Source organism: Anguilla anguilla, chromosome 9 (genome assembly GCF_013347855.1).
Source record: "Anguilla anguilla isolate fAngAng1 chromosome 9, fAngAng1.pri, whole genome shotgun sequence".
Taxonomy (NCBI): domain Eukaryota; kingdom Metazoa; phylum Chordata; class Actinopteri; order Anguilliformes; family Anguillidae; genus Anguilla; species Anguilla anguilla.
The window spans coordinates 25,773,937-25,789,930 of record NC_049209.1 but is presented as its reverse complement, the minus strand read 5'-3'; the positions used below and the strand labels follow the sequence as shown (position 1 = coordinate 25,789,930).

Below are 15,994 nucleotides of genomic sequence, written 5' to 3'. Positions count from 1 at the left end.
TAGCCCCCTCCTCCTCCCTTCTTATTTTTATTTTGTTTTATTTATTTATTTTTGCTCCTGGTGCGGTGGCCGGGAAGCTCAGCCAGCTTCCTTGCTCTTCACTCTCGCAATTGATTGCTGTGTCTGGGCGCCGGTTCTGCATTAGTATTAATCACCAACAACACATCTGCCCTCGCTGACCGTTACCAAGGTTACCGCGCTTCTCATTCACTGTCCACATTATTGTCGAATGATTTTTTTCTCTCGCTGTCCTCCTCTCTCCTCCCCTGAGCACAGATTGAGTTTCCTGCCACTTTGTGTGCCTTCTTTCTCTTCCAGCACATTTGCCACATTTGGCCATTTGCGCCTTTCCCCAGCTGAGGCAATCTGGCTGCGTGCTTTGTGCTAATCGCGCTTGCGCGTCAACAAAGCCCAGTGTTTCCAAAATACCATCAGCGGCGCTCCGTGTCTTTATGATGCAAATGATGACTCAGCTAATTAAAGCTTATTCTCGCAACGCTGTCTCCCGCGATGACCTTGATGATGGTAAGAATGTTTTTGATCATTTGGTGTGAAGGAAATATGGCTATTGTCTCCTTCAGCAAAGCATATTCTGAAAAGTCTGGGTATGTGGGTTTTTTTGGAGAAAAACTTAATTATGTTTTAATGGTTTTAGACTTTTTTCTAGAATTGGCCTTTTAATCAGTAACTAATGTAACAAGTGTAATGTAACTGGCACAAGATGCCATTATAACTATAGCTGTAAGTAGCACTTGGCTAAACACAAAATGGCCACCAAAGACCTGTTTTAGCCAATATATTATTTTACAATCATGTTTTTTTAATGCCACAACTGAACTTTCAAAATTGAGACCAACCGTGCTAGATTTTGGAGCTAAATCATACCACCAACAGTATGAATACTGGACATCATATGACACTACACTCTCTGAAGCCAGACAGAAAAAATGGTGTTTCATTTTTTATGCTTGGCTGCCTAGATTGTATGTGTCATTTCACAAATGTTTAATTTGTCATTCTCAAAAAAAAACTGACACTATCTCTTGACACAAAATTACTTTACAATGCCAGCTAGGCTTAGGATCACAGCCTCCCCTTAACATTAAAATATCAGAGGAAAATATGAAGAAATTTTAGGAAAATACAGTTCTCTTCCATTGAAAATAACACATCTGTCTATATGAAGAACAAACTTATGATTCATTTGGTAGGTCATCAGACTTTCAGAATTTTATATATAAGGTTATTTCCAAAGTGAGCCACAAAACTTTATAGCGGCAGAATGTCAGACTTTTCAGACTGTAACCACTGATGACTGATAGTCTGTTAAAATGTGAGCTTCTGTAATGAACTTGTACAACTGACAGACCTCACTCACACACAACAATTTTAATATACGTATCTTTTTAATTTCACATCTCTGAATTCAGGTGCCTTAAAATAAAATGTACTTTCATTCAGTATGTGCTTTTATCCTTGCCAGGAAAAAAATAAAAAAATAAAATGAAAACCCTTTCAGCTAAGTGCTAGAGTAAATGAGTAATATCACTGCAACATTGAACAGTTCCCAAGATACCCAAAATCCTGTTCTGTAGAGTGAATTACACAGTGTCATACAACTTGTGAGTTAATGCTGCATTGATTCATAATGTGAACATGCTAATAAGCAAAGAAAAAACGAAATTCAGTTTGCAGGAAGAAAAGTATTATACCAAATGCTAATTAGAATAATAATTAGAAAATGATTACTACTAATAATGAAAGAAATTACAAAGATGGAAAGCTTTCTTTATACATTTCTATGTTTCTACTTAGTCATTCTGTTAGAAAACTATATCTACGCTCAGTTTCAAAATGTCCTTTCACAACCCCTGATTCTCTACCAACCATAGCAGTATGCCGTTCAGTGAAATTAAAATGTACGAAAAGCCTGCAAATGTATTAGTCAGTAGTGATTATTTTGGAAATTAAAAGGAAAAACTCAGTTTCCTTCCAAAAAGATAGCTGGCTGAGTTCAACAGTTGGCTGAAGCAGGCTGGAGACTTGTAGACAGATGGTAGAAATAAATGTCACTGGATGAATCGGCACTGTCAATGCTCTATATATTTCTTCATTGAATGAGACTGGGGAGAAAAAGGTTTTTTATCATAATTAATAAGATTTTAGATTTAGACACACACTTACATAGTTTTTAACATTTTTTAAGCCAAACTTTTACGCATCAACTTCTCTATTACGTTACTCCGAAAAGCATTGACTGTCTAAATGTGTCTCTATGGTATTTATTGTCCTGGGTGCTACCGGAATTCTTTGAAATAACCGTGACAAGATGACCCACTTCTTCCCTTCCACAATAAAGACTGCGCAACATCACCATCACAGGAAACTAAAGTAGGGAAGGCGTCTGTGTCACTTCGTCATGAGTGTCGCCTGAGCCTCTAGTGCTCCACACGCACAGATAGACACACACACAGACACACACACACACACACACACACACACACAGACACGCACACACATTTTTTTGAATGTTCCTGAGGACCGAATGATCCCGGTGCCGTTCCTCTCCTGTAATACGACCCTGCTTCACCGCTGTCAACGCCAGGTAATCCATCGTCCATCACTCAGCCCATCCGTCACTCGCAAGAACCCCAGACAGACGGACAGACGCTCGCCGACTCTGACCCAAGCAGGCTCGTTTCCCCCCTCCCTTTCCGTTTGCCCACCCCCCACCCCTCTTTTTTTTCTCTCCCTCTCTCTCTCTCTCTCTACCCGCTGCCCTACATGCCCCAGAGGGGAACCAGGTTCCGCCGGTCCCTCTCGTACACGTCCGGAACGACCCCGTAGGGCGTTTGCACCATTTTGACGGAGTTCCTGCCAAAGAGCTTCCTCTCGTACTCGATGAGCTGGCGCCAGAAGCCGGCGTTGGGCCTGATGACGGGCCGCCGGGCCTTGACCCAGGCGTGGGCCTCGGCCAGGGAGACGCGGTGGTACTTCATCAGGTAGGCCAGGCAGAGGGTGGCGGAGCGGCTGACCCCGGCGGCGCAGTGCACCAGCACGGCCCCGCGCTTGCCCCGCCCCACGCTGTGGATCTTGTCGGCCACGCTGTCGAAGTAGAGCGAGATGGGCGAGTGCGGCATGTCCGCCAGCGGCACCTTGACGTACTCCACGTGCGGCCAGTTGAAGTTGGGCAGTTCGATGGTGGCGTTGACCACGCAGGTGATGCCCTTGGACAGCAGGAGGCTCCGGTTGGACGCCACGTTGCCGCGGCTGAGGAAGAGGGAGGGCGTGATCTGGGCAATGCCGCCCAGCACGCCCCCGCCGGACTCGGGCACCAGCCGGGGCATGCCGCTGGGCACGACCGAGCTGCGGTGATGGTGGTGGTGATGATGGTGATGGTGGAAGAACCCCTGGCTGTGGGAGCCCATCGGGACGAAGGGAAGGAGCGGGGCAGATAGATGGGGGCGATGGGCGGCTGGGACGGGGGTTTGCTTCCTCAGCACGCTACAGCCATAGACCAGCGGCAGGATGGCAGATGAACGGTGGGGGCGGGCCCACGCAGAATTACCTGGAACAAAAGCAGACGCACATGGTTCTCTCAACCATCAAAAAAGCAATTTTCATAGTCATAGTCTGGTTACAGAGTTCATCGTCTGGGTATATTTGCTGAGAGTAACTTCACAGTGGAAATATAAAAAGACAGACTCACTGTTGAGGCATTTAAGGATTTACGTAACCTCACAAACATACTGCATTTCTCAAGCAGGCACTCAAAAAGCTCATGGAGCAGCGCTTCCACACTAATAGGAATTCTGGTTATTGTTGGTCCTTCTACTGTTACCGCATGACAAGAACTACCACCAGGGCCTATGATCAGATCGGCTATTAACTCACGGCGGCAAGTCTAAAGGGCAGAAGAATGCAATGCATTTCTACTTAAAATGGTTCTGACCAGTGGACCCTTCCAGAATTTCCTAGTGTAGCGCAGTTGGCTTGCAGACACACGCGAAAATGGAAGGAATGTGTCCGGCAGCTGTGGTACTGGGCGAGCGTTCGCTCCCCTGGCCCGGTCAGTATCGATGTGGACGCTGGCACACAGACGCGGCTGCTGTTCGGCCAGATGGGAGCCGTGTTTGTTCGGAGGCTTAGAAGCACTAATAAAATTCTGCTCGGGGGTCCGTGTGGCATCGCTGGAACGATGAAGTAAATACAGTTCAGTCATCTGGGACCTGGTCAGAGAGGTAGAGCGGCTTCTTTACAATTCGACCGAATGAATGCACAAATAAACCGACCGGGATTTAACAATACACCCATTCTGGAGACAGGCAAGATAAATACATTCTGATGCTTGAGCTAACTTGGCAATAAACAGCTCCGACTGATACTGAATGATACCAGTGCATACTGCTTTGCAGAATGCACAAAGCATGCTGTTCAATCAAAGCAAACAGATGCGGGCACTGCTGCCCCTCTAGCACAATTCACAATTTTGAAAAGCCAGAGCTTAGACTATGGTGTTTTACATTCATAGAGTTAACGCTCATGCCACTCGCACTGAGTGCTGAAGCGCGTACACGTCACGGTTTTAATATGTATCAAATATCATACATAGTAGAGTGCTTTGTGGCCTATATTTGATCATACACACCTACCTACCCACGTCCATAAATGGACGCACGCACGCACGCGGTGGAGAACACAGCGACATGCGTATTCACACACGCACACCCAGCGAATGAGATCAGAGGGACGGGAGGGGAGAGCGGAATAGCTGCTTGCAGCCGTTTTGTCTCCGCGGGTGTCGGTCTGCGCTCAGCTGGTATCTGTGGGCCCACGCCGCGCTCGCAGCCATCCCTGCCAGAGCCCTGCTGGGACACGCCCACTCCTCCCACGAGCCGAGGCTTAGCGGCCAGAAGGACAGCCACGCCTCCGTCTCTACAGGTGGCCACGGGTCAAAATGACCGCCTGGATACTCGCCAGCCTGGCTTCAAGACTGACCACTCAACAGATGCCCCTCCAAGCAGTCAGCAAGGAGCATCACTCATAAAAAATACATGTTCTCTCTCCATCATTCTGATCCTCCTCAGCTATTTGACACAGTTTCCCACCATTTCCTGCTATCATCCCAGATTACCTTGGGATCTGTGGCACAGCTCAACTGATTCACTTCCTACTTTGATAGTCGCTCCTTCCAGGTTCCTTGGGTGGGGCAGTTTTGTGACCTCTCTACAGGTGTCCTTCAGGGCTCAGTCCTTGGTCCTCTCCTCTACACCCTCCTGCTCCTCTCCTCTACACTGTGTTTCTTGGTTCTGTTAAGTCCTCCCCCTGCTTGACATTTTCCTCACCCTGAACTACACCCCAGTGCTGACCTCTTCATCAGCTAGAAATCTCAGAGTGGTATTTTACAGCAAAATGTCCCTCTGTCAGAATATCACAGCAGTCAAGAGTAGATTCTTCCTAAACAACATACAGAGAATCCGCCCCTTTCTCGTCAACACCATACCTAGCTCAGACCAGGCATTGGTCATTTCCTGTCTAGAGACCACTGCGACCCCTTCCTCTCTGGTCTCCCTGCCTTCACCATCATACATTTGCCTACATCATCCAGAGCACTGCTGCTCGTCTGATCTATGGTCTCGCCAAGCTCAGTCATACCGCACGCCTTCCCCCCTGGCTACCAATATCGGCTCGAGTCAAAATCAAATCTTGGAGCCTGCCTATCGAGTAGCTGAAGGGTCTGCTCTGCTATATTTCCAAAAGATCATCAGACCCTACACACCAGCCAGACCTCTCCGTTCTGCAACATCTAAGCACCTGGCTCCTTCCCGCCTGCTTGCCTGCAGTCTGTTCTGGCCCCCCAGTGGTGAAATGAGCTTTCCACTCTGGTCAGGAGAGAAAAAAGCCTACTCATCTTCCAAAGCATTCTGAAGATCCCACTCTGCTGACTGCACCATGGCTCCCCTGACCCACTTTAATTATATCCTCTTTCTTTTGTGATTTTTTTGGGGAAAAAGAGAGGTTTGTTGTGAAGTGGTATTTACTTTTGTTTACAATACTAATTGTTCTTTGTTCAACTTTACATTTATTAATTATAAATGGGCCTTCTAGGTGGCATCACTTCAATTCTTTATATTATTGAGACTAAAACTGATGTTCTCCAAATAGCTCTGGATAAGATCATCTGCAAAATGATTGTGATGTAATGTAAACCCATCAATCTAATTATACGTGTTCAAGTCTGCACATGCATGCAGAAATGTTTCTGTGGGTATGAATGTATGCATGTGTGCATGTATGCAGATACCTGAGTGCATGTATGCATGCATGCCCTTGTGCAGGAATGTGCATGCATGCATGTATGCAAATCTGAGACACCACAATTTTTCTCCAGGGCTGAAGCCTGGCTCCCGGTCCTCAAAGCCTGGCGCTCCCTCATTACCTGCTCGGTCCTGCCTTCCTCTGGGCCTCTGGAGTCCCTCACACACCTGCTGCTAACACCGCGCCACTCCACTCACACACAGAGCGGGGCCGAGGGACAAGCCGAGGCACAGCTGTATCTGAATTCCTGGTTAGTGTATTTCTCCTCAGTTGTTGGCAGACAGCAGTTATTATGTGCATGCCTGCAGACACCTGAGGTGTACAGCAGGCCAATGGGATGAGAGTTTTTAAGCCTGAACAAGCCGGGAATGCATTAACCCAAGAATCCCAATGTAAATCATTCGCAATCACTCGGTTAATGCGTTTCTGTGCCAGGCGAGATATTGCAGTCTACAGCTGCATATTTCTCTGCGCGTTGTCTTTATTGGTTACGGTGCCGGCGCAAACTTTTGCCAAGGTTGTCAGGGAAACAAATTACCCCAACAATTGTGATGACAGTGAGATGTCTGATGAAGGCAGAATTTAAAAACCATGATTTAATGAAAAGCCAGAGATTCTGTGGTGTGGAAACATGTCTCATAAAAGAACACACTGCTGCGGCCATCCAAGTGTGTGTGAGTGTGTGTGTATGTGTGTGTGTGTTTTTGATAGATAGAGAGAGAGAAATCTGGTGCGCTATTTCAGGGCTCTGAGGGAAGTGTGACAGTAGAGCAATCCCTTCATCTGCACAGCTGTTATTCCCTGTCTCAGCTGAGAGAAAGAAGTGTGATCCAGACAGAGGAGAGCTGAGGGCATATCCGAATGACACTTTAGGACAGGAGTCAGGTTCCTGTGCTCAATACCCTGTGCAAAAACACCAATGCGCTTCAACGGCCAAAAAAAAATGATACCCGTCCAGACCAAAGGATATGAAGTGGTTATAATTAGATAAAGTAAACATTACTCTGTCAAATTTTTTGCCCAAATTCAACGTTTCAGAATATTTCCTTTCAATGAGACACCTGGTGATACGCTATAGCAAGTGTTACGAGTAACGCAAGGGCTAACGATAATAAAAATGTGTCTGTTGAGCAGGGTATGAGACAAGCACTCGGAAGCATCATCCCAGGAGAACAGGAAAACACAGTTACTCTGGAAACCTGGCGTATTGTGGGCACCGTGGGTTTCCATAGCCATGCTTAACACCGCTAATCCCCTACACACACACCGGCCCCCTCCCTCACAGCTTCGCACCGGCCTCAAACCTGACAGCCAATATTTTGTCTTGTTTGACGTCACCGGAACGAGCAAGACAAATATGATCCACTGTTATAGCACCGGTTCGTGCAAAATCACACCACCCTTGCCCCACCACCAGCACTCCTTCACACACCCACAGGTTAACTTACACCTAAAAGGTGTTGCGAACCAGAATTCTGACACCCCCCACCCCTCAAAATGGAACATGTTGTTGCTGACATCTGGGAGTCAATATTGAGCAATGAATGAGAATTTTCTATGCTTACACACAAAAGTATTGTACCAATTAAAACTAATTTGAATTAAAGGACTATTGTGCACACAGTATATACCAAAGGGAAATATACAAGCAGTACCAATTCATGTTTTGTTCATATATTTTATCATTTTTGCTTGATGTGAAATTTTTTACAAGTGTTTCATTTTCTGCTTGATGTCATTTCTGCTTTTGACTATACTCAACTGCCCGACACAAATAACAGAACCCCCTGCACATTCTAGGTTTGTTTATTTAAGCTTCACTGTAGTATTGACTAACAGTGTATTCCTTAATCTAAAGAAAGTAATTCAGTTGCACATGGAACCCAGATTATAACTATTCAAATGTCTGTTTAAACAGAAAGAGAAAAGCACACAGAGGCAGTACCTCCAAGAGACACCTTCAACACTAATAGGCCCTTCGGAAACACAACCCTGAATGCATCTTCCTGTTAATTAGCTTGGCCTATTGGTAGCAGTGGCTATGAGCTACCATGTTGAGTAGTTTCAGTGTCGAACAGTTGAAAAAAATGTGAAATGCTCAGTTAATCTCATAGCCTTCTCTCAACTATTGCTAATCTCAAAACGAACAACATTGTATATTCCTCATTAAAAACATGTAATTTATTTTTTAAATGAATGCATGTGTGCTCTGTAATGCGGTTAAACAGTGAAAACAAACATACCGTATTTGTCAAATATTATTCACTGATCAACAAATGAAGCGTGAAGCGCAGAGGCAAACACCCCCCCCCCCCAAAAAAAAAAAAAAAAAAAACAAGAAATAAATGGACTAAGAAGGGTCAATTTGGAGTAATCATGCGCTGTTGTTTCAGAAGGTAATAACCTGGGTCTAATACATTAAAAAGGAAACAGAACAACTTGCAAAATGACAGAAACACCAGGTTGTCACATCAATCCGACTTGTTAACTTGCAAGCGAAAGAACTGCGTTTGGAGCACGAATCAATATGCACTTATTTCTGCAGCAAATCTTGTCGCGACCATCCTTCAGTCTGGGTTATCTTCGGCTTTCTATGATGTTTTTGAACTTCATCTACTGAGCCAACCGCATCTAATCTTAGAGCTTCTGATGCTAACTCAATAGAAACATGTTAAAACACTAGCAATGAGTGACAATATGGGTGTAAATTACCGTGCACTGGTGATATTTTTATAGGTGCAAATTATCCTGCCCTAAGTAGGCTACATGAGCAACAATAATCAGTTTCATGGCTAAGTTGGAATTAATAAACTGATACATTTGATTGCGCGACGCTTCCTTGTTCAGTCTTCTTTGCAGTCAGTATAACAGCAACAGTAACCTATAAGTACATCCTAAACGTCAAAATGTCTCACCTCGAACAGTCTTCAAGATGGTCACGTTAGCAGCAATAAAGATACACAGCCTACTGTAATGCAGAGCTAAGGTATGAGCAATGTGTTTCAAATGACAACACAGGCCGACGCAAGGTATTTTAATAAACTTTACAAGTGTGCACAAAACTAGGAACCAATACATGCATTTTGTCAGTAGCATAGCTTTCTTATAGTATGTCGGACGAAGACATGGTGAAATGACTTATGAAAGGTATAACTTACCCCACTACTTCTGAGCAGCTGCGGCGTATTGTCAATTGCGTTGCTAGCGAGTCGCCCCAGTCAAAACAAGGTAAACCAAACTCCTGGATGTGACGCTCTTCGAATAGGCTACAGCGACTGTCCGCGTAGGCTTCTGAGTCTATTTACAATTTAACATCTATCCGATAAAATGACTGGAAGCGCCAGAGAATAATTAGGAACGGGAACAGAACTCTAAATACCACAAGAGGTTTATAAAACGGAGAAGAAAAATCTAGCATTCGCAGCGCCGGTATGACGAGAGAGAGATCTCAGTTCTACGTTCTACACTGAAAAGCCCCCCGCCCCCCTGAACAACGGACGCATCTTTTTCTGACTCCGTGCTGAGAAAAAAATGCTCTTGTAGGCTATTGGCTACGTGCCGGTTCGTTTTTTTTTCAATCACCGGTCTGCGAAACCTATTGTCAGCTTAATATAATATATGCTTATGAAGAATACACAGACGTTGTAAACCTGCTTGATTTGCACAGTATTTCGTAGCCTATGTTTAGTCCTTACAACTGACTAAATACAACGGTTCTAAATACAAATATTAGCCTATCATACAAGTTATGCAAATTATATTAAACACTATTATTAGCTGTGCTTATTGTTATTTATCTGGCTGCGAACGAAGGATAATGGCTGACGGGTACACATCCTTTAACACTGATGTAAAATTTTAATTTGGATGTTTAATAAAAGAACGGTAAGCCCCATCTTGGTCTCCCATTGTATTTTTGTAGCAGGTTACTAGTTTCCCATTGTTTCAGACGTCACAGGCGTTATGTCAAGTGCAATATCTTGGGGGCACATTTTTGCATAGTTATCTTACGAATTTCGCAGTTGATCCACTAGTCTGTACGTTTTCCTCACATTAGGTAATTAACATTTTAAACAGAATATCTTAAACGCGTACACCAATGAGAGAAAAAGCACGCTGACTTAATTAAGATCATAAAAACGGAGAGAATGCCCTGTTTGACGTCAAGAGCGCGAGAGGCAAGGGAATCGCCCAGAATAGCTCGAGAGGGTCGCGTGTGACGAAGATGGGCGTAGGTGTAAAGACAGGATTCCTCCACTGCCTGCGTCTTGATCGAATAGAGTAAAAGATGCCGTGTCTCTTAAAGCGGAGGAGTGATGTTCCAACCCACACAGTTGTAGGTGCACAAAGCTAGCAAATTATCACATGCGCTTTATAGGTAAGAAAGCATATTCAAAATCCATATAATTTCTGGTATGTATCAGGAATACAAATTAACACGTTCACCTATCAGCATCCGCGTCTGGCGTAGAATCGAGAGTGACGTTAGTGGACAGGATTTAGCTCGATTATCGAGGAAGTTTCTTGACGCGTCCTTACGCATTTTTAACACAGGAATTGCGTCAGGGGCAGCGGGTGCTTTTTGTAGACGTGTGTATGGCTAGGCAAGTAGTATAACTGCCTAATTAACAGATTAACTTCCATACCGTTTATGGATGCTGATTTTGTTTAATGCAGTTTGTGAATGCTGATTGGATTGTGGCAAATAGATTATATTTGAAAATCAAAAGTAATTATGATGGCTGTACTGATACTGTCATCGTCAATCATTAAAATTTTGTCAGGGTAGCTTTCAGTTTGTAACATCCCCGCGTCGCAGTTGCTGTCTTGACTTCCACACTGACTCCATGAAAAAGGCATCTGTCACTCATCTACATAAACCCGTGCTGGCCGTGCTTTTGTAATGTTGTCACACCATCCGTTATTTTAGGACGCCCGTCATACCTCCCCTGTGATTCATGTTTGTTACTCTGCTGCAATTTCCATGTACGATTCATAATCCCAGGGATTTTAACATTGTAACTATTTTCGTTTTGGCAATTCTTCTCTGTCTAGGCCAAACTATGGAGCAACCACTGAAATTACTCTGCAAGCGGTGTGTGTGTTGTGTGTGTGTGAATATATATATATATATATATAATTTTATATAATATATGTATAATTTTTATCACTGAATGTTTGTTGTAGTATAGATTTTAGCATGGCAGAATATATAATTTTTGAGACCAAGACCACAGACTCGTGTCCCCTCCAGATCTTAGGAGGACATGTCCTTTGAACATTATAAATCACAAGGGACATAGCGGAATTGGACCTAGAATGTTTTTTAGTTTTGATATTCAGTTATTAAGTTCAAAAAGAATTTGAATTGTAAGTAGCAGTTATGTTAATTATATAACAATTGTCAACATCTTAAGCGAATCAGTAATTTAAATATTATACCTCAAAGCATTCTACAGACATATTTGGCATGTGGGCTATCCTTCATTTTGGTTTTTCATAACTAAATGATAACTGTCAGAGGAATTTGGCAGTAAGTTTGCATGTGACGTGCCCGAAACGATATTCTATGACTTTGACTGAACTGGTTTGGAAAAGTAAAATGAGCAAGGGGACTGTTCTTGTTAGAATGTCATCTCACACAAAAAGGAATATAACCAGGATTTTCCCAAACCTTCTCGATGTTTAATGTTAGCTGGGTACTTCATTTACACTTCTTATGTATTTCTGTTAATCTCTTCAGTAAAAGTTTTCACACAGCACAGTTTCTCTTAGTTTTCCATTTGTAGCAAAGTGCAGTGACAGGTAATACTGCACCTAAAAGTGTGTGAAAGAAGATATTAGTGTCTTGTGAGTGAGAAAAATATTGCTTGACGGAGAGAAAAAAGAGATCAGGTAGCAAGGCAATGGGGGCTATTTTATAGTGCTCCTAACAGAGAATGTAATATGTGCAAACAAATCTCCAGGTGCCAGAAATATGTAAACCACATAAGGAAAAATATCCATCAGCACAGGTAATCTTTGGACTAAGAAGCTCTTCAGCAGGTCCTGTTTATGATGCTCCACATGTACCACCCACTACTACTATATTTTCCATTCAAATGTTACAACTGTTCGCCCAACGGCGTTTTCTGTTGATGGGAAAATGAGACTTCTCCAGGTCTGTAAGTAAATGAGCACAGGTGGCTTAGGGTTTTAATGAATATGGAAACTATCTGTCAGACCTCCAGGGGAATCACTGGGTTAAATGTCTTCATTTCCCCGTGCAGAAATATCACAGTCAGTGTACAGTTATGTTTAAGGCTGAGCACGCCACTGTAAAGGAAAAACATAGTGTTACTCGGGTCAGTTTTCACAGTCGCGCTATATCTGTTATTAGAACTGCAAGACCCACACTTTACTCTCGCTCCCTTACCTTGCCTGACGCCCTGACCCAAGCAAACATTTGGCAAGGGTGCATATGCATGCCTATACATAGTCTAATATCATTTCAGCTTTTTGCACATAAAAATGCCTTCACTCTTGCAACTATAACAAACACTATGCCTTATTCAACAAAAGTAGAAAACCTGGATAAGTGTATCTGCAAAATGAATAAATAATTAAATACATAGAAAACAATTAAATCTGTAAGATGAGCACAGGAAATCACCAGCTTTAAAGCATGAATGTATCTATTAATTCATAATATGGTGGCAAATTCATAATATGGTGGCACCTACTTAGAGGAGAAGGAGGCTGCATGGCTCTAGCGTACTGCACTGTAAAGGAGAAATAAGATTACATGCATAATCTGCTGAGATCACTGGATGACAGACATTCCAGAAGGCGGCCAGCCGGCTGGGACTGGTGGCAGCACCTGAATCAGGGCCAAATGCCTTGCCCATACAGCTAGTCTTGCCGTCATCATCATCTTCATCATTAGCATCACCTTCAGTAAAGCATCTTTACAGTCATCTCAAAGCCTGGAGTTGCTGGGTGTTATATTACCCACAATTCTGCTGCTATGGTTCCAGTTTTACGTTGTGCCCTTCGATAAGACCGGTAAGACGTTTGAACTGAAGTAGAATAAGTCTGTTGCTTTCATTCTGTGCACTGTGAGGTGGTTCAACCAACCAGAAGAAGAATAGCACAAAAAACAAAGGACAAGCTAGCATTCTATCTAAGAACTCTAGCAATGTAAGCTATCTGTTCCCTGTTAAAACTGGAGGCTTACTGCTGGAAGGGTATCAGCTTACACCTGTTGCCCTGTGCAATTCAGCAAACCCTACACACAGGCACGGACAGAGTCAGAGGAGGACAGAGATCAGAGATAATGATAATGCTTGTTGCCGCAGCGGAAGGGATGAAGAAGGAGAGAGAGAGAGGGCGAGGGACCACGATGAACAGCAAAAGAGGGAAAGAAAGAGTGAGGGAGAAAGAACGAGAGGGAGCCTGCCACCACAGCTAGCATGGCATCAGGCGTAAATGTCAGATGAGTCACTGCCGCTCCTGTGAGACAATGCAGTTTAATATGGATAGAGCCCTTTGAACAGAGGCAGAAAATTGATAGTGACACATGGAGCTAAACAAACCGGCGACACCCACGCCCCGGCTGGGGATGAAAATGGCCACTTTAGGGGAGTGAGACCGGCCATCATCTCGTAAAACGGGCCTCTGTCTGCTGTCACCCCGATGATTGCACGGTCTCGTAACACCTTTCATCATCTCCCAAAGATTCAAATCTTCAAACGGTTTTCCTCTGACAGCCTAATTTCCCATCTGTTCATGCAATCTTTGTCAAACAATATCTGTTTGACAATCTAGATATTTTTAATTAATCAGAGTGTAATGACAGATGGATATGCTTTTATTGTAATTGTATTTTTCTGCATATTGTTTATGGTATCACATTTTATTATATTGTTCCAGATACTACTACCATTACTAGTCCTAGTTTCCTTCTTTTACTACTGACATTTCTAAACTCTCAGGAGAAAGAGTTCCAAAAGGTTCCTCTACGTCTCCATAGGAACCCTATTTATTCCTTTCTTGTCGAGCAAAATGGTTAAATCTGGAAGCTTTCACGCATTTTACACATTTCATAGGGGGTTGCATATAGAAATATAAGGGGTTCCCCCTTATTGTACTTCTAATAATCATAATCATTGCAATTGTCATAATAATAATAATAATAATAATAATAATACTATTTCAGATGTTGTGGAGTACATGCACCTGGCACAGCCTGTCTAAAATGCAGATTGTGCTTTGTGGCTGATGGCGGAGATGGTAGGCATTGCTGTGAAAGAAAGCCAGCCCTCTGTCACCAGGGTCTGAGTGTTTGTTGTAGCGACACATAACACAGAAACGCAACACACAACACTTACCGGACAGGGGGTTTCAATAGCGGGATCAAGAGCAGGCCGTTCCCCTCGGCCCTGCGTTCACCGGGGCAGTTCCAACTTCTCCAACAACAGCCGGCTACGGGCCAAGGCAGCAGGCATGATGGAATGTGTAATAGTGAGAAACACAAGAGCAGCACTCAGAGCAAAGATGTGTGCCGCACGGGTCCCGCCCCAGCCTGGTGCTGGTAATATCAGCTGTTCAGCTATGGCGCCCTTCCAAAACTCCCTCTTCCCCCCCTCACCCATGGCCCAAAAGCACCAGTCATCTCTTTCAATCTCTCCTTTCTACTCCAGCGTGACACAGACCCTCTCTTTCCTGCCTTCGCCCCCCTTGGCAGATGGATGGAGTTCCCACCACACCCTGAGAAAGCAGAGTCCCTCCCCACCTTCACATTTACCTCTGCAGCAGGGGTCTGGAACCCAGGTCACGGAGAGCCACAGGGCCTGCTGGTGTTCGCCGGAGCTCAGCGCTGCTGGTTTCTTGGGTCTGGACTGGTTGCTCTCTTGAAAACAAAACACTGCAGACCCTGTGGCTCTCGAAGACCTGGGTTGCAGACCCCTTCTCTGAAGTGCCACCTCATGTGAATGACAGGGTCCCTTAGTCCCTCCTTTTCCTTTTCCCGCTTAGATGATGAATGAATTCCTCAGAAAAGCACAGTCACTCCTAACCCTTGCCCGTCCCTCTAAAATGCCACCTCATCAGAATATTGAGGAGGTCTCCAGACTTGGCTCTCATCCTAAGCTCCAACAATTGAACTGTAGCTGTACCACTGATTCAGCACTGCCGTAAAGCGACTGCAGTTTATTCCTGAGAGAATGCGGAGTAACACAATCTTTTCATGACGTATCACAATGTGAGAGTGCTGAGCTTACGACTTCCCTTGCCACAATTGCTTATCAAAAGCCTGTGACTGTTGTACAATCGCCATGACTGTTATACCTGATTAAGGCTCAAGTAGAGAAGCCACAGTGAAGACTATTCAGCTCGGTAACCAGACGCAACCCAGTTTTTTGGGAGCCCTCCATCGACAGCGTGAAAGCATTTGTTTGGTTGTTATGGTGAGGAGTGATTCATCTGCATTCAGAGGGGAGCTTTGACCATTTTTCTCTTTATGGCAGGGAGTGTGAGTCAGTGAGGAGCTGCATGTCGACAAGGGGGAGAGCCGCAGCAGGCTCTGAACCTCCGCTCTGGTTAGTCACGATTCCTTGGTCTAACCAATGAGCAGGGAAAACTGGGCCCTACGTGTGTGTGTGTGTGTGTGTGTGTGTGTGTGTATGTGTGTTCATGT

General features: G+C 44.3%; 1 protein-coding gene across 4 annotated transcripts; it reads right to left on the bottom strand.

Annotated features, from left to right (window-relative positions):
- Positions 1-1,387: 1,387 nt before the first annotated feature.
- On the bottom strand, positions 1,388-15,649 carry dusp14 (dual specificity phosphatase 14). 4 transcript variants are annotated; one of them, XM_035431694.1, is made up of 3 exons: positions 14,688-15,552; positions 13,041-13,079; positions 1,388-3,568 (listed from the first exon to the last, which is right to left on the bottom strand). In XM_035431694.1, the coding sequence occupies exons 2-3, from the start codon at positions 13,060-13,062 to the stop codon at positions 2,781-2,783; spliced, it is 810 nt and encodes a 269-aa protein (XP_035287585.1). In that variant the 5' UTR covers positions 13,063-13,079; positions 14,688-15,552; the 3' UTR covers positions 1,388-2,780. The 4 variants fall into 4 exon arrangements, 3 of the variants coding, with proteins under 3 accessions (XP_035287585.1, XP_035287587.1, XP_035287586.1); XR_004766736.1 differs by lacking the exon at positions 1,388-3,568 and adding an exon at positions 11,720-12,633 and having other exon boundaries at positions 14,688-15,649; XM_035431696.1 differs by lacking the exon at positions 13,041-13,079 and having other exon boundaries at positions 14,688-15,548.
- Between the last annotated feature and the right edge of the window lie 345 nt (positions 15,650-15,994).